This window comes from Biomphalaria glabrata, chromosome 11 (genome assembly GCF_947242115.1).
Source record: "Biomphalaria glabrata chromosome 11, xgBioGlab47.1, whole genome shotgun sequence".
NCBI classification, from domain to species: domain Eukaryota; kingdom Metazoa; phylum Mollusca; class Gastropoda; family Planorbidae; genus Biomphalaria; species Biomphalaria glabrata.
Genome location: NC_074721.1, coordinates 20,553,690 through 20,574,163, shown reverse-complemented (window position 1 = coordinate 20,574,163; position 20,474 = coordinate 20,553,690). Strand labels below are relative to the sequence as shown.

At 39.9% G+C, this 20,474-nt stretch overlaps 1 protein-coding gene across 7 annotated transcripts in view; it reads right to left on the bottom strand.

Annotated features, from left to right (window-relative positions):
- The window catches only part of LOC106073105 (uncharacterized), a 58,343-nt gene that overhangs the window by 27,291 nt on the left and 10,578 nt on the right, over positions 1–20,474 (bottom strand). For 4 of the 7 annotated variants that reach the window (XM_056004927.1, XM_056004929.1, XM_056004925.1 and 1 more), the window contains exons 10-12: positions 20,087–20,113; positions 19,326–19,352; positions 14,541–14,567 (exon numbers count right to left, since the gene is read on the bottom strand). In XM_056004927.1, the coding sequence (XP_055860902.1) occupies positions 14,541–14,567; positions 19,326–19,352; positions 20,087–20,113 (81 nt within the window). The remainder of the gene's footprint in view (positions 1–14,540; positions 14,568–19,325; positions 19,353–20,086; positions 20,114–20,474) is intronic. The other 3 variants (XM_056004930.1, XM_056004931.1, XM_056004928.1) reach the window with 1 other exon arrangement.

The window sequence follows — 20,474 nt, the reverse complement described above, 5'->3', positions numbered from 1 at the left end:
GTTAAATCTGAGAGAACTAGTACTTAGTTTGGCAAGTCACATTCTCCAGTTAAATCTGAGAGAACTACTACTTAGTTGGGCAAGTCACATTCTCCAGTTAAATCTGAGAGAACTAGTACTTAGTTGGGCAAGTCACATTCTCCAGTTAAATCTGAGAGAACTAGTACTTAGATGGGCAAGTCACATTCTCCAGTTAAATCTGAGAGAACTAGAACTTAGTTGGGCAAGTCACATTCTCCAGTTAAATCTGAGAGAACTAGAACTTAGTTGGGCAAATCACACACTCCAGTTAAATCTAAGAGAACTAGTACTTAGATAAGCAAGTCACATTCTCCAGGTAAATCTGAGAGAACTAGTACTTAGATAAGCAAGTCACATTCTCCAGGTAAATCTTAGAGAACTAGAACTTAGATGGGCAAGTCACATTCTCCAGTTAAATCTGAGAGAACTAGAACTTAGATGGGCAAGTCACATTCTCCAGGTAAATCTGAGAGAACTAGTACTTAGATAAGCAAGTCACATTCTCCAGGTAAATCTGAGAGAACTAGTACTTAGATGGGCAAGTCACATTCTCCAGTTAAATCTGAGAGAACTAGAACTTAGATGGGCAAGTCACACACTCCAGTTAAATCTGAGAGAACTAGAACTTAGATGGGAAAGTCACATTCTCCAGTTAAATCTGAGAGAACTAGTACTTAGTTTGGCAAGTCACATTCTCCAGTTAAATCTGAGAGAACTAGTATTTAGATAAGCAAGTCACATTCTCCAGTTAAATCTGAGAGAACTAGTACTTAGTTGGGCAAGTCACATTCTCCAGTTAAATCTGAGAGAACTAGTATTTAGATAAGCAAGTCACATTCTCCAGTTAAATCTGAGAGAACTACTACTTAGTTGGGCAAGTCACATTCTCCAGTTAAATCTGAGAGAACTAGTACCTAGTTGGGCAAGTCACATACTCCAGTTAAATCTGAGAGAACTAGTACTTAGTTGGGCAAGTCACATTCTCCAGTTAAATCTGAGAGAACCAGAACTTAGATGGGCAAGTCACATTCTCCAGTTAAATCTGAGAGAACTAGTACTTAGATAAGCAAGTCACATTCTCCAGGTAAATCTGAGAGAACTAGAACTTAGATGGGCAAGTCAAATTCTCCAGTTAAATCTGAGAGAACTAGTACTTAGATAAGCAAGTCACATTCTCCAGGTAAATCTGAGAGAACTAGAACTTAGATGGGCAAGTCACATTCTTCAGTTAAATCTGAGAGAACTAGAACTTAGATGGGCAAGTCACATTCTCCAGTTAAATCTGAGAGAACCAGAACTTAGATGGGCAAGTCACACTCTCCAGTTAAATCTGAGAGAACTAGAACTTAGTTGGGCAAGTCACATTCTCCAGTTAAATCTGAGAGAACTAGTACTTAGTTTGGCAAGTCACATTCTCCAGTTAAATCTGAGAGAACTACTACTTAGTTGGGCAAGTCACATTCTCCAGTTAAATCTGAGAGAACTAGTACTTAGTTGGGCAAGTCACATTCTCCAGTTAAATCTGAGAGAACTAGTACTTAGATGGGCAAGTCACATTCTCCAGTTAAATCTGAGAGAACTAGAACTTAGTTGGGCAAGTCACACACTCCAGTTAAATCTGAGAGAACTAGTACTTAGATAAGCAAGTCACATTCTCCAGGTAAATCTGAGAGAACTAGTACTTAGATAAGCAAGTCACATTCTCCAGGTAAATCTTAGAGAACTAGAACTTAGATGGGCAAGTCACATTCTCCAGTTAAATCTGAGAGAACTAGAACTTAGATGGGCAAGTCACATTCTCCAGGTAAATCTGAGAGAACTAGTACTTAGATAAGCAAGTCACATTCTCCAGGTAAATCTGAGAGAACTAGTACTTAGATGGGCAAGTCACATTCTCCAGTTAAATCTGAGAGAACTAGAACTTAGATGGGCAAGTCACACACTCCAGTTAAATCTGAGAGAACTAGAACTTAGATGGTCAAGTCACATTCTCCAGTTAAATCTGAGAGAACTAGAACTTAGATGGGCAAGTCACATTCTCCAGTTAAATCTGAGAGAACTAGACCTTAGATGGGCAAGTCACATTCTCCAGTTAAATCTGAGAGAACTAGTACTTAGATAAGCTAGTCACATTCTCCAGTTAAATCTGAGAGAACCAGAACTTAGATGGGCAAGTCACATTCTCCAGTTAAATCTGAGAGAACTAGAACTTAGATGGGAAAGTCACATTCTCCAGGTAAATCTGAGAACTAGAACTTAGATGGTCAAATCACATTCTCCAGTTAAATCTGAGAGAACTAGTACTTAGTTGGGCAAGTCACATTCTCCAGTTAAATCTGAGAGAACCAGAACTTAGATGGGCAAGTCAAATTATCCAGTTAAATCTGAGAGAACTAGAACTTAGATGGGCAAGTCACATTCTCCAGTTAAATCTGAGAGAATTAGAACTTAGATGGGCAAGTCACATTCTCCAGTTAAATCTGAGAGAACTAGAACTTAGTTGGGCAAGTCACATTCTCCAGGTAAATCTGAGAGAACTATAACTTAGATTGGCAAGTCACATTCTCCAGTTAAATCTGAAAACTAGTACTTAGATGGTCAAGTCACATTCTCCAGGTAAATCTGAGAGAACTAGAACTTAGATGGGCAAGTCACATTCTCCAGGTAAATCTGAGAGAACTAGAACTTAGATGGGCAAGTCACATTCTCCAGTTAAATCTGAAAACTGGTACTTAGATGGTCAAGTCACATTCTCCAGGTAAATCTGAGAACTAGTACTTAGATGGGCAAGTCACATTCTCCAGTTAAATCTGAGAACTAGAACTTAGATGGGCAAGTCACATTCTCCAGTTAAATCTGAGAACTAGTACTTAGATGGTCAAGTCACATTCTCCAGGTAAATCTGAGAACTAGTACTTAGATGGTCAAGTCACATTCTCCAGGTAAATCTGAGAACTAGAACTTAGATGGTCAAATCACATTCTCCAGTTAAATCTGAGAGAACTAGTACTTAGTTGGGCAAGTCACATTCTCCAGTTAAATCTGAGAGAACTGGAACTTAGATGGGCAAGTCAAATTATCCAGTTAAATCTGAGAGAACTAGAACTTAGATGGGCAAGTCACATTCTCCAGTTAAATCTGAGAGAACTAGTACTTAGATAAGCAAGTCACATTCTCCAGTTAAATCTGAGAGAACTAGTACTTAGATAAGCAAGTCACATTCTCCAGTTAAATCTGAGAGAACTAGAACTTAGATGGGAAAGTCACATTCTCCAGTTAAATCTGAGAGAACTAGTACTTAGTTTGGCAAGTCACATTCTCCAGTTAAATCTGAGAGAACTAGTATTTAGATAAGCAAGTCACATTCTCCAGTTAAATCTGAGAGAACTAGTACTTAGTTGGGCAAGTCACATTCTCCAGTTAAATCTGAGAGAACTAGTATTTAGATAAGCAAGTCACATTCTCCAGTTAAATCTGAGAGAACTACTACTTAGTTGGGCAAGTCACATTCTCCAGTTAAATCTGAGAGAACTAGTACCTAGTTGGGCAAGTCACATACTCCAGTTAAATCTGAGAGAACTAGTACTTAGTTGGGCAAGTCACATTCTCCAGTTAAATCTGAGAGAACCAGAACTTAGATGGGCAAGTCACATTCTCCAGTTAAATCTGAGAGAACTAGTACTTAGATAAGCAAGTCACATTCTCCAGGTAAATCTGAGAGAACTAGAACTTAGATGGGCAAGTCAAATTCTCCAGTTAAATCTGAGAGAACTAGTACTTAGATAAGCAAGTCACATTCTCCAGGTAAATCTGAGAGAACTAGAACTTAGATGGGCAAGTCACATTCTTCAGTTAAATCTGAGAGAACTAGAACTTAGATGGGCAAGTCACATTCTCCAGTTAAATCTGAGAGAACCAGAACTTAGATGGGCAAGTCACATTCTCCAGTTAAATCTGAGAGAACTAGAACTTAGTTGGGCAAGTCACATTCTCCAGTTAAATCTGAGAGAACTAGTACTTAGTTTGGCAAGTCACATTCTCCAGTTAAATCTGAGAGAACTACTACTTAGTTGGGCAAGTCACATTCTCCAGTTAAATCTGAGAGAACTAGTACTTAGTTGGGCAAGTCACATTCTCCAGTTAAATCTGAGAGAACTAGTACTTAGATGGGCAAGTCACATTCTCCAGTTAAATCTGAGAGAACTAGAACTTAGTTGGGCAAGTCACATTCTCCAGTTAAATCTGAGAGAACTAGAACTTAGTTGGGCAAATCACACACTCCAGTTAAATCTGAGAGAACTAGTACTTAGATAAGCAAGTCACATTCTCCAGGTAAATCTGAGAGAACTAGTACTTAGATAAGCAAGTCACATTCTCCAGGTAAATCTTAGAGAACTAGAACTTAGATGGGCAAGTCACATTCTCCAGTTAAATCTGAGAGAACTAGAACTTAGATGGGCAAGTCACATTCTCCAGGTAAATCTGAGAGAACTAGTACTTAGATAAGCAAGTCACATTCTCCAGGTAAATCTGAGAGAACTAGTACTTAGATGGGCAAGTCACATTCTCCAGTTAAATCTGAGAGAACTAGAACTTAGATGGGCAAGTCACACACTCCAGTTAAATCTGAGAGAACTAGAACTTAGATGGGAAAGTCACATTCTCCAGTTAAATCTGAGAGAACTAGTACTTAGTTTGGCAAGTCACATTCTCCAGTTAAATCTGAGAGAACTAGTATTTAGATAAGCAAGTCACATTCTCCAGTTAAATCTGAGAGAACTAGTACTTAGTTGGGCAAGTCACATTCTCCAGTTAAATCTGAGAGAACTAGTATTTAGATAAGCAAGTCACATTCTCCAGTTAAATCTGAGAGAACTACTACTTAGTTGGGCAAGTCACATTCTCCAGTTAAATCTGAGAGAACTAGTACCTAGTTGGGCAAGTCACATACTCCAGTTAAATCTGAGAGAACTAGTACTTAGTTGGGCAAGTCACATTCTCCAGTTAAATCTGAGAGAACCAGAACTTAGATGGGCAAGTCACATTCTCCAGTTAAATCTGAGAGAACTAGTACTTAGATAAGCAAGTCACATTCTCCAGGTAAATCTGAGAGAACTAGAACTTAGATGGGCAAGTCAAATTCTCCAGTTAAATCTGAGAGAACTAGTACTTAGATAAGCAAGTCACATTCTCCAGGTAAATCTGAGAGAACTAGAACTTAGATGGGCAAGTCACATTCTTCAGTTAAATCTGAGAGAACTAGAACTTAGATGGGCAAGTCACATTCTCCAGTTAAATCTGAGAGAACCAGAACTTAGATGGGCAAGTCACACTCTCCAGTTAAATCTGAGAGAACTAGAACTTAGTTGGGCAAGTCACATTCTCCAGTTAAATCTGAGAGAACTAGTACTTAGTTTGGCAAGTCACATTCTCCAGTTAAATCTGAGAGAACTACTACTTAGTTGGGCAAGTCACATTCTCCAGTTAAATCTGAGAGAACTAGTACTTAGTTGGGCAAGTCACATTCTCCAGTTAAATCTGAGAGAACTAGTACATAGATGGGCAAGTCACATTCTCCAGTTAAATCTGAGAGAACTAGAACTTAGTTGGGCAAGTCACATTCTCCAGTTAAATCTGAGAGAACTAGAACTTAGTTGGGCAAGTCACACACTCCAGTTAAATCTGAGAGAACTAGTACTTAGATAAGCAAGTCACATTCTCCAGGTAAATCTGAGAGAACTAGTACTTAGATAAGCAAGTCACATTCTCCAGGTAAATCTTAGAGAACTAGAACTTAGATGGGCAAGTCACATTCTCCAGTTAAATCTGAGAGAACTAGAACTTAGATGGGCAAGTCACATTCTCCAGGTAAATCTGAGAGAACTAGTACTTAGATAAGCAAGTCACATTCTCCAGGTAAATCTGAGAGAACTAGTACTTAGATGGGCAAGTCACATTCTCCAGTTAAATCTGAGAGAACTAGAACTTAGATGGGCAAGTCACACACTCCAGTTAAATCTGAGAGAACTAGAACTTAGATGGTCAAGTCACATTCTCCAGTTAAATCTGAGAGAACTAGAACTTAGATGGGCAAGTCACATTCTCCAGTTAAATCTGAGAGAACTAGACCTTAGATGGGCAAGTCACATTCTCCAGTTAAATCTGAGAGAACTAGTACTTAGATAAGCTAGTCACATTCTCCAGTTAAATCTGAGAGAACCAGAACTTAGATGGGCAAGTCACATTCTCCAGTTAAATCTGAAAACTGGTACTTAGATGGTCAAGTCACATTCTCCAGGTAAATCTGAGAACTAGTACTTAGATGGGCAAGTCACATTCTCCAGTTAAATCTGAGAACTAGAACTTAGATGGGCAAGTCACATTCTCCAGTTAAATCTGAGAACTAGTACTTAGATGGTCAAGTCACATTCTTCAGGTAAATCTGAGAACTAGTACTTAGATGGTCAAGTCACATTCTCCAGGTAAATCTGAGAACTAGAACTTAGATGGTCAAATCACATTCTCCAGTTAAATCTGAGAGAACTAGTACTTAGTTGGGCAAGTCACATTCTCCAGTTAAATCTGAGAGAACTAGAACTTAGATGGGCAAGTCAAATTATCCAGTTAAATCTGAGAGAACTAGAACTTAGATGGGCAAGTCACATTCTCCAGTTAAATCTGAGAGAACTAGTACTTAGATAAGCAAGTCACATTCTCCAGTTAAATCTGAGAGAACTAGTACTTAGATAAGCAAGTCACATTCTCCAGTTAATACTGAGAGAACTAGAACTTAGATGGGAAAGTCACATTCTCCAGTTAAATCTGAGAGAACTAGTACTTAGTTTGGCAAGTCACATTCTCCAGTTAAATCTGAGAGAACTAGTATTTAGATAAGCAAGTCACATTCTCCAGTTAAATCTGAGAGAACTAGTACTTAGTTGGGCAAGTCACATTCTCCAGTTAAATCTGAGAGAACTAGTATTTAGATAAGCAAGTCACATTCTCCAGTTAAATCTGAGAGAACTACTACTTAGTTGGGCAAGTCACATTCTCCAGTTAAATCTGAGAGAACTAGTACCTAGTTGGGCAAGTCACATACTCCAGTTAAATCTGAGAGAACTAGTACTTAGTTGGGCAAGTCACATTCTCCAGTTAAATCTGAGAGAACCAGAACTTAGATGGGCAAGTCACATTCTCCAGTTAAATCTGAGAGAACTAGTACTTAGATAAGCAAGTCACATTCTCCAGGTAAATCTGAGAGAACTAGAACTTAGATGGGCAAGTCAAATTCTCCAGTTAAATCTGAGAGAACTAGTACTTAGATAAGCAAGTCACATTCTCCAGGTAAATCTGAGAGAACTAGAACTTAGATGGGCAAGTCACATTCTTCAGTTAAATCTGAGAGAACTAGAACTTAGATGGGCAAGTCACATTCTCCAGTTAAATCTGAGAGAACCAGAACTTAGATGGGCAAGTCACATTCTCCAGTTAAATCTGAGAGAACTAGAACTTAGTTGGGCAAGTCACATTCTCCAGTTAAATCTGAGAGAACTAGTACTTAGTTTGGCAAGTCACATTCTCCAGTTAAATCTGAGAGAACTACTACTTAGTTGGGCAAGTCACATTCTCCAGTTAAATCTGAGAGAACTAGTACTTAGTTGGGCAAGTCACATTCTCCAGTTAAATCTGAGAGAACTAGTACTTAGATGGGCAAGTCACATTCTCCAGTTAAATCTGAGAGAACTAGAACTTAGTTGGGCAAGTCACATTCTCCAGTTAAATCTGAGAGAACTAGAACTTAGTTGGGCAAATCACACACTCCAGTTAAATCTGAGAGAACTAGTACTTAGATAAGCAAGTCACATTCTCCAGGTAAATCTGAGAACTAGAACTTAGATGGTCAAATCACATTCTCCAGGTAAATCTTAGAGAACTAGAACTTAGATGGGCAAGTCACATTCTCCAGTTAAATCTGAGAGAACTAGAACTTAGATGGGCAAGTCACATTCTCCAGGTAAATCTGAGAGAACTAGTACTTAGATAAGCAAGTCACATTCTCCAGGTAAATCTGAGAGAACTAGTACTTAGATGGGCAAGTCACATTCTCCAGTTAAATCTGAGAGAACTAGAACTTAGATGGGCAAGTCACACACTCCAGTTAAATCTGAGAGAACTAGAACTTAGATGGGAAAGTCACATTCTCCAGTTAAATCTGAGAGAACTAGTACTTAGTTTGGCAAGTCACATTCTCCAGTTAAATCTGAGAGAACTAGTATTTAGATAAGCAAGTCACATTCTCCAGTTAAATCTGAGAGAACTAGTACTTAGTTGGGCAAGTCACATTCTCCAGTTAAATCTGAGAGAACTAGTATTTAGATAAGCAAGTCACATTCTCCAGTTAAATCTGAGAGAACTACTACTTAGTTGGGCAAGTCACATTCTCCAGTTAAATCTGAGAGAACTAGTACCTAGTTGGGCAAGTCACATACTCCAGTTAAATCTGAGAGAACTAGTACTTAGTTGGGCAAGTCACATTCTCCAGTTAAATCTGAGAGAACCAGAACTTAGATGGGCAAGTCACATTCTCCAGTTAAATCTGAGAGAACTAGTACTTAGATAAGCAAGTCACATTCTCCAGGTAAATCTGAGAGAACTAGAACTTAGATGGGCAAGTCAAATTCTCCAGTTAAATCTGAGAGAACTAGTACTTAGATAAGCAAGTCACATTCTCCAGGTAAATCTGAGAGAACTAGAACTTAGATGGGCAAGTCACATTCTTCAGTTAAATCTGAGAGAACTAGAACTTAGATGGGCAAGTCACATTCTCCAGTTAAATCTGAGAGAACCAGAACTTAGATGGGCAAGTCACACTCTCCAGTTAAATCTGAGAGAACTAGAACTTAGTTGGGCAAGTCACATTCTCCAGTTAAATCTGAGAGAACTAGTACTTAGTTTGGCAAGTCACATTCTCCAGTTAAATCTGAGAGAACTACTACTTAGTTGGGCAAGTCACATTCTCCAGTTAAATCTGAGAGAACTAGTACTTAGTTGGGCAAGTCACATTCTCCAGTTAAATCTGAGAGAACTAGTACTTAGATGGGCAAGTCACATTCTCCAGTTAAATCTGAGAGAACTAGAACTTAGTTGGGCAAGTCACATTCTCCAGTTAAATCTGAGAGAACTAGAACTTAGTTGGGCAAGTCACACACTCCAGTTAAATCTGAGAGAACTAGAACTTAGATGGTCAAGTCACATTCTCCAGTTAAATCTGAGAGAACTAGAACTTAGATGGGTAAGTCACATTCTCCAGTTAAATCTGAGAGAACTAGACCTTAGATGGGCAAGTCACATTCTCCAGTTAAATCTGAGAGAACTAGTACTTAGATAAGCTAGTCACATTCTCCAGTTAAATCTGAGAGAACCAGAACTTAGATGGGCAAGTCACATTCTCCAGTTAAATCTGAGAGAACTAGAACTTAGATGGGAAAGTCACATTCTCCAGGTAAATCTGAGAACTAGAACTTAGATGGTCAAATCACATTCTCCAGTTAAATCTGAGAGAACTAGTACTTAGTTGGGCAAGTCACATTCTCCAGTTAAATCTGAGATAACCAGAACTTAGATGGGCAAGTCAAATTATCTAGTTAAATCTGAGAGAACTAGAACTTAGATGGGCAAGTCACATTCTCCAGTTAAATCTGAGAGAATTAGAACTTAGATGGGCAAGTCACATTCTCCAGTTAAATCTGAGAGAACTAGAACTTAGTTGGGCAAGTCACATTCTCCAGGTAAATCTGAGAGAACTAGAACTTAGATTGGCAAGTCACATTCTCCAGTTAAATCTGAAAACTAGTACTTAGATGGTCAAGTCACATTCTCCAGGTAAATCTGAGAGAACTAGAACTTAGATGGGCAAGTCACATTCTCCAGGTAAATCTGAGAGAACTAGAACTTAGATGGGCAAGTCACATTTTCCAGTTAAATCTGAAAACTGGTACTTAGATGGTCAAGTCACATTCTCCAGGTAAATCTGAGAACTAGTACTTAGATGGGCAAGTCACATTCTCCAGTTAAATCTGAGAACTAGAACTTAGATGGGCAAGTCACATTCTCCAGTTAAATCTGAGAACTAGTACTTAGATGGTCAAGTCACATTCTCCAGGTAAATCTGAGAACTAGTACTTAGATGGTCAAGTCACATTCTCCAGGTAAATCTGAGAACTAGAACTTAGATGGTCAAATCACATTCTCCAGTTAAATCTGAGAGAACTAGTACTTAGTTGGGCAAGTCACATTCTCCAGTTAAATCTGAGAGAACTAGAACTTAGATGGGCAAGTCAAATTATCCAGTTAAATCTGAGAGAACTAGAACTTAGATGGGCAAGTCACATTCTCCAGTTAAATCTGAGAGAACTAGAACTTAGATGGGCAACTCACATTCTCCAGTTAAATCTGAGAGAACTAGTACTTAGATAAGCAAGTCACATTCTCCAGTTAAATCTGAGAGAACTAGTACTTAGATAAGCAAGTCACATTCTCCAGTTAAATTTGAGAGAACTAGAACTTAGATGGGAAAGTCACATTCTCCAGTTAAATCTGAGAGAACTAGTACTTAGTTTGGCAAGTCACATTCTCCAGTTAAATCTGAGAGAACTAGTATTTAGATAAGCAAGTCACATTCTCCAGTTAAATCTGAGAGAACTAGTACTTAGTTGGGCAAGTCACATTCTCCAGTTAAATCTGAGAGAACTAGTATTTAGATAAGCAAGTCACATTCTCCAGTTAAATCTGAGAGAACTACTACTTAGTTGGGCAAGTCACATTCTCCAGTTAAATCTGAGAGAACTAGTACCTAGTTGGGCAAGTCACATACTCCAGTTAAATCTGAGAGAACTAGTACTTAGTTGGGCAAGTCACATTCTCCAGTTAAATCTGAGAGAACCAGAACTTAGATGGGCAAGTCACATTCTCCAGTTAAATCTGAGAGAACTAGTACTTAGATAAGCAAGTCACATTCTCCAGGTAAATCTGAGAGAACTAGAACTTAGATGGGCAAGTCAAATTCTCCAGTTAAATCTGAGAGAACTAGTACTTAGATAAGCAAGTCACATTCTCCAGGTAAATCTGAGAGAACTAGAACTTAGATGGGCAAGTCACATTCTTCAGTTAAATCTGAGAGAACTAGAACTTAGATGGGCAAGTCACATTCTCCAGTTAAATCTGAGAGAACCAGAACTTAGATGGGCAAGTCACATTCTCCAGTTAAATCTGAGAGAACTAGAACTTAGTTGGGCAAGTCACATTCTCCAGTTAAATCTGAGAGAACTAGTACTTAGTTTGGCAAGTCACATTCTCCAGTTAAATCTGAGAGAACTACTACTTAGTTGGGCAAGTCACATTCTCCAGTTAAATCTGAGAGAACTAGTACTTAGTTGGGCAAGTCACATTCTCCAGTTAAATCTGAGAGAACTAGTACTTAGATGGGCAAGTCACATTCTCCAGTTAAATCTGAGAGAACTAGAACTTAGTTGGGCAAGTCACATTCTCCAGTTAAATCTGAGAGAATTAGAACTTAGTTGGGCAAGTCACACACTCCAGTTAAATCTGAGAGAACTAGTACTTAGATAAGCAAGTCACATTCTCCAGGTAAATCTGAGAGAACTAGTACTTAGATAAGCAAGTCACATTCTCCAGGTAAATCTTAGAGAACTAGAACTTAGATGGGCAAGTCACATTCTCCAGTTAAATCTGAGAGAACTAGAACTTAGATGGGCAAGTCACATTCTCCAGGTAAATCTGAGAGAACTAGTACTTAGATAAGCAAGTCACATTCTCCAGGTAAATCTGAGAGAACTAGTACTTAGATGGGCAAGTCACATTCTCCAGTTAAATCTGAGAGAACTAGAACTTAGATGGGCAAGTCACACACTCCAGTTAAATCTGAGAGAACTAGAACTTAGATGGGAAAGTCACATTCTCCAGTTAAATCTGAGAGAACTAGTACTTAGTTTGGCAAGTCACATTCTCCAGTTAAATCTGAGAGAACTAGTATTTAGATAAGCAAGTCACATTCTCCAGTTAAATCTGAGAGAACTAGTACTTAGTTGGGCAAGTCACATTCTCCAGTTAAATCTGAGAGAACTAGTATTTAGATAAGCAAGTCACATTCTCCAGTTAAATCTGAGAGAACTACTACTTAGTTGGGCAAGTCACATTCTCCAGTTAAATCTGAGAGAACTAGTACCTAGTTGGGCAAGTCACATACTCCAGTTAAATCTGAGAGAACTAGTACTTAGTTGGGCAAGTCACATTCTCCAGTTAAATCTGAGAGAACCAGAACTTAGATGGGCAAGTCACATTCTCCAGTTAAATCTGAGAGAACTAGTACTTAGATAAGCAAGTCACATTCTCCAGGTAAATCTGAGAGAACTAGAACTTAGATGGGCAAGTCAAATTCTCCAGTTAAATCTGAGAGAACTAGTACTTAGATAAGCAAGTCACATTCTCCAGGTAAATCTGAGAGAACTAGAACTTAGATGGGCAAGTCACATTCTTCAGTTAAATCTGAGAGAACTAGTACTTAGTTGGGCAAGTCACATTCTCCAGTTAAATCTGAGAGAACCAGAACTTAGATGGGCAAGTCACATTCTCCAGTTAAATCTGAGAGAACTAGTACTTAGATAAGCAAGTCACATTCTCCAGGTAAATCTGAGAGAACTAGAACTTAGATGGGCAAGTCAAATTCTCCAGTTAAATCTGAGAGAACTAGTACTTAGATAAGCAAGTCACATTCTCCAGGTAAATCTGAGAGAACTAGAACTTAGATGGGCAAGTCACATTCTTCAGTTAAATCTGAGAGAACTAGAACTTAGATGGGCAAGTCACATTCTCCAGTTAAATCTGAGAGAACCAGAACTTAGATGGGCAAGTCACATTCTCCAGTTAAATCTGAGAGAACTAGAACTTAGTTGGGCAAGTCACATTCTCCAGTTAAATCTGAGAGAACTAGTACTTAGTTTGGCAAGTCACATTCTCCAGTTAAATCTGAGAGAACTACTACTTAGTTGGGCAAGTCACATTCTCCAGTTAAATCTGAGAGAACTAGTACTTAGTTGGGCAAGTCACATTCTCCAGTTAAATCTGAGAGAACTAGTACTTAGATGGGCAAGTCACATTCTCCAGTTAAATCTGAGAGAACTAGAACTTAGTTGGGCAAGTCACATTCTCCAGTTAAATCTGAGAGAACTAGAACTTAGTTGGGCAAGTCACACACTCCAGTTAAATCTGAGAGAACTAGTACTTAGATAAGCAAGTCACATTCTCCAGGTAAATCTGAGAGAACTAGTACTTAGATAAGCAAGTCACATTCTCCAGGTAAATCTTAGAGAACTAGAACTTAGATGGGCAAGTCACATTCTCCAGTTAAATCTGAGAGAACTAGAACTTAGATGGGCAAGTCACATTCTCCAGGTAAATCTGAGAGAACTAGTACTTAGATAAGCAAGTCACATTCTCCAGGTAAATCTGAGAGAACTAGTACTTAGATGGGCAAGTCACATTCTCCAGTTAAATCTGAGAGAACTAGAACTTAGATGGGCAAGTCACACACTCCAGTTAAATCTGAGAGAACTAGAACTTAGATGGTCAAGTCACATTCTCCAGTTAAATCTGAGAGAACTAGAACTTAGATGGGCAAGTCACATTCTCCAGTAAAATCTGAGAGAACTAGTACTTAGATGGGCAAGACACATTCTCCAGTTAAATCTGAGAGAACTAGAACTTAGATGGGCAAGACACATTCTCCAGTTAAATCTGAGAGAACTAGAACTTAGATGGGCAAGTCACATTCTCCAGTTAAATCTGAGAGAACTAGTACTTAGATGGGCAAGACACATTCTCCGTCAGAAACTCTGAGATAAGAAACACATTTTTTGTGTATTTTTCTCATAGATTTCTCTATTAAGAACTATAGATGATTATTTTTATTGTCTGTGGCATTTTACGTCTCGAGAGACGATCTTTTCCCTTTGCAACTTCTTGTGTGACTAAAGAGGCCAATCCTTGATACACAGCTGCGATAGCAGGTCGGGCACATATAATCACCAGGCGCCGTTGCATTTTCACCCTTCTGTTGTGTATGACATCTGCAATCTGTGACCCTTCCTTTATGCTCTCACTCCATGTGGATCTGTCCAGTGCCACCTCTTCCCAGTTGCCAGTGTCGATTTTGAAGAGCTTCATGTCGCGTTTGCATACATCCGTATAACGTAAAAGTGGGCGACCAGCGGCTCTCCTGCCTTCTATTAGATCGCCATACAGGATGTCCTGTGGAAGTCGACCTGCTGGCATTCTACGAACGTGGCCAAGCCAGGCCAAGGCGTCTGCTGCTGATAACAGAGCGGATGTCCTGGCACCCTGCTCTTTGTAGCACTTCCTCATTGGTTATCTTATCTTGCCACCTTATTTTAAAGATCCGCCTTATGACATCTATTACAATTGAGCTTGTAGGTGAAACTTACTTTCTGAACGGTTACGTGCCATATTCACTGAAATAAAAATATAATAGACTACAGTACAAAGAGAAGTCTAATTCCTTTAGTAGTAACTTAACATACATTATGCACATACAGTTCAACTGTCCTACTGTAATTCAACATACATTATGCACATACAGTTCAACTGTCCTACTGTAATTCAACATACATTATGCACATACAGTTCAACTGTCCTACTGTAATTCAATATATATACACATTGGTGGACAACAAGAAAAGCTATAAGAATACATATTTTTTCACAATAGCTCCTTTATACAACTCATCATGAGTGTTAGATTAAAAATCAACGGAATATTTTAACCCGCTCTCCTTCAGGTGAGATAGAATCCTGGTTAAGCGAATGTATAGAACTTCTATACTTTATAATATTCCAATGATAAGCCTTCAGATCTAGACTAATTTTCCTGAACATTAATTTATTAAACTAGTTCTAGACATTTTTGTCAAGCCAAATTGAATTTTTTTTTTCGATGAAAAATTATAATGTTAAACTAGAGTGGCGATATACACTTACACTTCTCTGTGGCATTTTACGTCTCGTGAGACGATCTTTTCCCTTTGCAACTTCTTGTGTGACTAAAGAGGCCAATCCTTGATACACAGCTGCGATCACAGGTTGGGCATATAAAATCACCAGGCGCCATTGCATTTTCACCCTTCTTTCTGCTTCTGTTGTGTATGACATCTGCAATCTGTGACCCTTCCTTTATGCTCTCTCTCCATGTGGATCTGTCCAGTGCCACCTCTTCCCAGTTGCCAGTGTCGATTTTGAAGAGCTTCATGTCGCGTTTGCATACATCCGTATAACGTAAAAGTGGGCGACCAGCGGCTCTCCTGCCTTCAATTAGATCGCCATACAGGATGTCCTGTGGAAGTCGACCTACTGGCATTCTACGAACGTGGCCAAGCCAGCCAAGGCGTCTGCTGCTGATAACAGAGCGGATGTCCTGGCATCCTGCTCAATGTAGCACTTCCTCATTTGTTATCTTATCTTGCCACCTTATTTTAAAGATCCGCCTTAGGCATCGGAGGTGGAAGACATTCAGCTTTTTTTCCTGCCATGAGTAGGTTGACCATGTTTCACTTCCGTACAGCAAGGTGCTCAACACACAGGTCCGGTAGACTAGGGCTTTAGTACTGCTAGTCAGCAATATGTTGTCCCAGACTCTTTTCTGCAACCGTGACATGGTGGCCATTGCCTTGGCTATCCTGTTGTTTATGTCTTTATCCAGTAGAGTGTTGTTGGATATGATGGAGCCAAGGTAACAAAAGTGATCAACAATTTCTAGTGGTTGGCCATTAATGCTTACTTGAGGTGCAGTGTTTGTGTTTTGGACAAGTATCTTAGTCTTGCTTTGACTGATGTTTAAGCCGAACTTCTGGCAAGCAGCAGATAGTTTGTCAACCATGGACTGTAGCTGAATATCAGAATCAGCCACAATAGCTGCATCATCAGCATACAGGAGTTCCCTGACGAGTAGCTTCCTAACCTTGGTTTTTGCCCGCAGCCTTGATACATTAAATAGTTTTCCAGAGGATCTTGTATGGAGAAACACACCTTCGTTTATGTCGCTGTACGCATAATGCAGTAGACAGGAGAAGAATATGCCAAACAGAGTAGGTGCGAGCACACATCCCTGCTTGACACCACTGCAAACCTCAAAAGGTGCTGATTGGGCTCCATTGAATTTGACAGTACATTTAGTTTCCTCGTGAAAACACTCAATTAACTTCAGTAGTTTGGGAGGGCAACCTATTTTCCTCAGGAGTTTGAAAAGGCCACTTCTGCTGACCATGTCAAAAGCTTTAGTCATATCGACAAAAACAATGTAAAGGGGTCTGTCTCTCTCTCTGAATTTCTCCTGCAGTAGTCGTAGAGAAGATATCATGTCTATAGTGGATCTACCACTCCTGAATCCACACTGAGACTCTGGGTAGACTCTAGAAGCTATCACTTGCAGCCTGGATAGTGCCACTCTAGCAAAGATTTAGCCCACTATACTGAGGAGAGAGATACCCCTATAGTTGTTGCAATCACTCCGATCCCCTTTGTTCTTGTATATTGTGACTATAGTTGCGTCACGCATGTCCTGTGGGACATGACCTGTTTCCCAACAGCGGCAGAGGAGAATATAGAGTTCAGGGAGCAGGAGTGATTCGTTGACTTTCACTACTTCCACTGGGATACCATCACTCCCAGGAGATTTTCTATTTTTTAAGCAGTTAATTGCTTTTTTGAGGTCACTAAGGCTCGGAAGCTCATCTAGGCATTCCAGTACTGGAAGATCTGGTAGAGAAGCCAGGGCGACATCGTCTACTGTATTCTGTGTGGCATAGACTTCGAGGTAGTGTTCTGTCCATCGTTCTAGCTGCTTGGTTTGATCTGTAATTTTTTCTCCTGATTTGGATAGAAGGGGGGGCAGGCTTAGACACTGCTGGACCCAGGGCCGCTTTAGTGACATCAAATAGAGCTTTGCTATTTCCTGAGTGGAGACTGTCTTGGATTCTGTTGCAGGTATCCCTCCAAAAGTTGTTAGCACATTTTCTAGCCATTTGTTTTGCCTCTTTATTAGCACTTTTGAAGGCCTCCAGAGATTTTGGATTAGGCATTGTCTTGTGAGCGATGTGTGCAGATCGTTTTTTCTCGATGCAAGGTTCCATATGTGCTAGATTCGCCTCAAACCAGTCTATATTTTTGTGTTTTTGAGTCCCAAAGGCGGTGATTGCCGAACTGTAGATTACGTCTCTTAATTTCTCCCATCTGATCGAGATGTCTTCTTCATCACTTAACGAGGGGATTGAACTGTTCAGGAGCTCGCCAAAGAGTGCACACTTCTCTGGGTCACCTATTTGGTTGACGTTAATTCGCCTAGTTCTGGGTTGAGTGGAAGTGTAAGCCTTCTTGAGAAGTAGTTTGATTTTGCTTAGCACTAGTGAATGGTCTGAGTTGCAGTCCGCACTATGGTATGAACGGGTGTGGATTACACTTTTCAGATCCATCCTTCGGGTGATACAGAGGTCAAGCTGGTGCCACCTTTTTGAGCGTGGGTGCTGCCAAGAGACTTTACGGCGTTCCTTGCCAGAGAAGAATGTATTTGTTACACACAGTTCATGAGAGCTACAGAACTCGAGTAGCCTTTGGCCATTGTCATTTATTTTGCCAACACCATGAGGTCCCAAGCATTTTGGCCATGCATCATTTCCATCACCAACACGGGCATTAAAGTCTCCATTTATATAGAGGTGCTCGGATTTTGGAATACTTTTAATTACTTCCTCTAGAGCTTGAAAGAATCTGTCTTTGTCCTCTTCTGGTGCAGCAAGGGTTGGTGAGTAAGCACAGATTATATTAACTTTGCCTTGCGGTGATGCAAATTTCATGTGTGCTACTCTTTCATTGCCAATGGGAAACATTGCAATGCAGGGGACGAGACTGTTTCTTATTGCAAAGCCGACGCCATGTATTCTAGGGCTTTGTTCTGGTTTTCCTTGCCAGTAGAATGTATAGTTGCTTTCTGTAAGAGATCCACTGTCTGCCAGTCTGGTTTCTTGCAGGCAGGCCACATCAATGTTTAGTCTGCTGAGTTCTCTGTCGATGATAGCTGTTTGTCGCATGTCGGTGACGAGTTCAGGGTCAGTATTGAAGCCAGGACACATTGTCCGTATGTTCCAGCTTGCTAAACGCATTAATGTTGAGGGTTTTCTTTTCATTTTATTTGCAGGTGCGGGTGAGCAGCTTGCTTTTTGATTTTGTCTTAGCACCAAGCACCCAGTGGTGCGGCAAGCTGTGGCGGTATAGCACTTTATTGTCCGAGGGCTGCTCGGCTTAAGGCAGGCAGTAGCTATCCAGTGAGGCTAAAAAGCCCCTCCTACCGTCAAGAGTGGTCCCTGGCGTTCCAGCTTACGCCAATCAGCTAGGAACCTATCACCGGTAACTACCACTCTCCGTGTTTTTTCAAAGACATTACTGTCAGAGATGGAGTGACCTCTCCATTGCTGGGGGAAAGCCTGGGCGGTAAATTTGCGAGTGCTGGGCTGCCCACACGTCAGCACCCGCCTCTCTTCCATACTGACCGGGTCCAAAGGGATGGCGAGCCATCACAATTTGGGGACAGGTGGCTGCAGGAGTCCAATGGCTGTGTGAAGCGTCAAGTGTAGGTAGCTTAACTTGTAAACACCGCTGGCTAGCATCTGTGAAAGGGGAGCAATTTTGTAAGTCTCACTTGCCAGTACATAGCCTCTCCACAGCAAGTCCTATGCAGTACCTCCTCGTGGTGGCAGATGGAAACTGAGGCTGCGAAGCCTCAGGCTAAACTGCAAGGGTCTCGGAGGAGGTTTGGCCCCAAGATGTGAGGCAGGCATGGCCCGTCGGCGTGCGGACACGCCCTGTTGCCCACAAACCAAACCCCTAGCTATAGGTCAATAGCCGCACTGCCTTGTGTGTGTGTCCCTGTAAGGTCTAAGGCTAAGGGAGTAAACCCTAACAGAAAATCCGGTCCTGGAGCCCCGTAGGCGGGGGGACAGTAGTAAGACTACTGCTCTCTACACTTCTAAGGACATGGTATAGAACCTTTTTTGAAATACTTGTGTCCCAATTCCACCCTCCATGAAGTTGTGACTTGAATAGAGGTATTGCAATAATAATAACCAGTCTACATAGCAATACCTCTGTTACACAATACGCTATTTGAAAACGTATTTAGCACGATTTCGTTTCATTCTTTTCAATGTATCTTAGGAACTTACCTCCAGATTTACTGCGAGCTGCACTTACTGTAATGAAAGATTTGAAATAAAAGTTGAGTCCATAGTGTCAACAAGAGATGATCCTAATTCGCTTATTAGTACCAGGTGTACAGAAGATCGAAATCAGCTACTTTTGTTTTAGTGTTTGTTGCTTTGCCAAAGTGTCTACAAGTTTCTAGGACTTTCTGGCTCAATATTTGTCAATCCGTTTCAAATGTTTTCTTCTTATTTTTTTTTCCACTCACGACAATAAAAAAAAAATGTTTTATAGTTTTAAAATAGAAATTGTTTTAAAAACTATAATTGTATATTCTAGATATCTTTTCGGTTTCTTTTGGACATCACAGAGTAATTTTGATGCTAATTAGTGTAAAACATTTAAAACAAAACATAGCTATGATGATTTTTTTCTATATTTGTTTTGAAATAAATTTATTCAATTTGTGTTTTTTTGTTATCTAAAGACTGTATCATCTAAAGAATGAAAAAAATGAGCTTTTAAAGATCTAGAACTAAAACAGAGGCTTCACTGTGATCGGTGTCACCAGGTTCCACTTTCCTTTTTTTAAAACATATTCAGAGAGCTAATCATCTAGAATAGATTCATAAAGTGTTACAAATTTTATTATACAATAAAAAAATAAACTTTACAAAAATCTTAATAACCCTCTGGTAGGTGTCAGTCGTTTCGGTCCGCACCCGCGCCACCCTAGTGACGCCACTAAAACGACAACCATTAAAGTCCAGTAGGTTGTACTTACATTTCGACTTATTAGCAGCTAAAGATCCTGTAGAAGAAAAAAGAAATATAGATCGAAGTTTGGGTGGTTGAGGTGGTAAGAACGCAGCTATCAATACACAAGAACATTGTTCAATTTATTTTTTAATTGCTGTGGCGTCGAGTCTAAAGTCCGGTCCAATGTGTCAGGAAATGACGATATAGTTATATGCACGTGATAAACTTAATTCAGATAGCCATTGTACGTTTAGGCTGCTGACCATCTAACGTTGCTTAAGACACATCATGCCTTGTACAAGACGTGTGATCGCATATAAAAGTTTTTAGCCATTTCGCTGATCGGCTCGTTATATTGTAATTAGGATGGTCTGTTGATTCTATTAGATAAGTAATCAACTAGAAGAAACAAG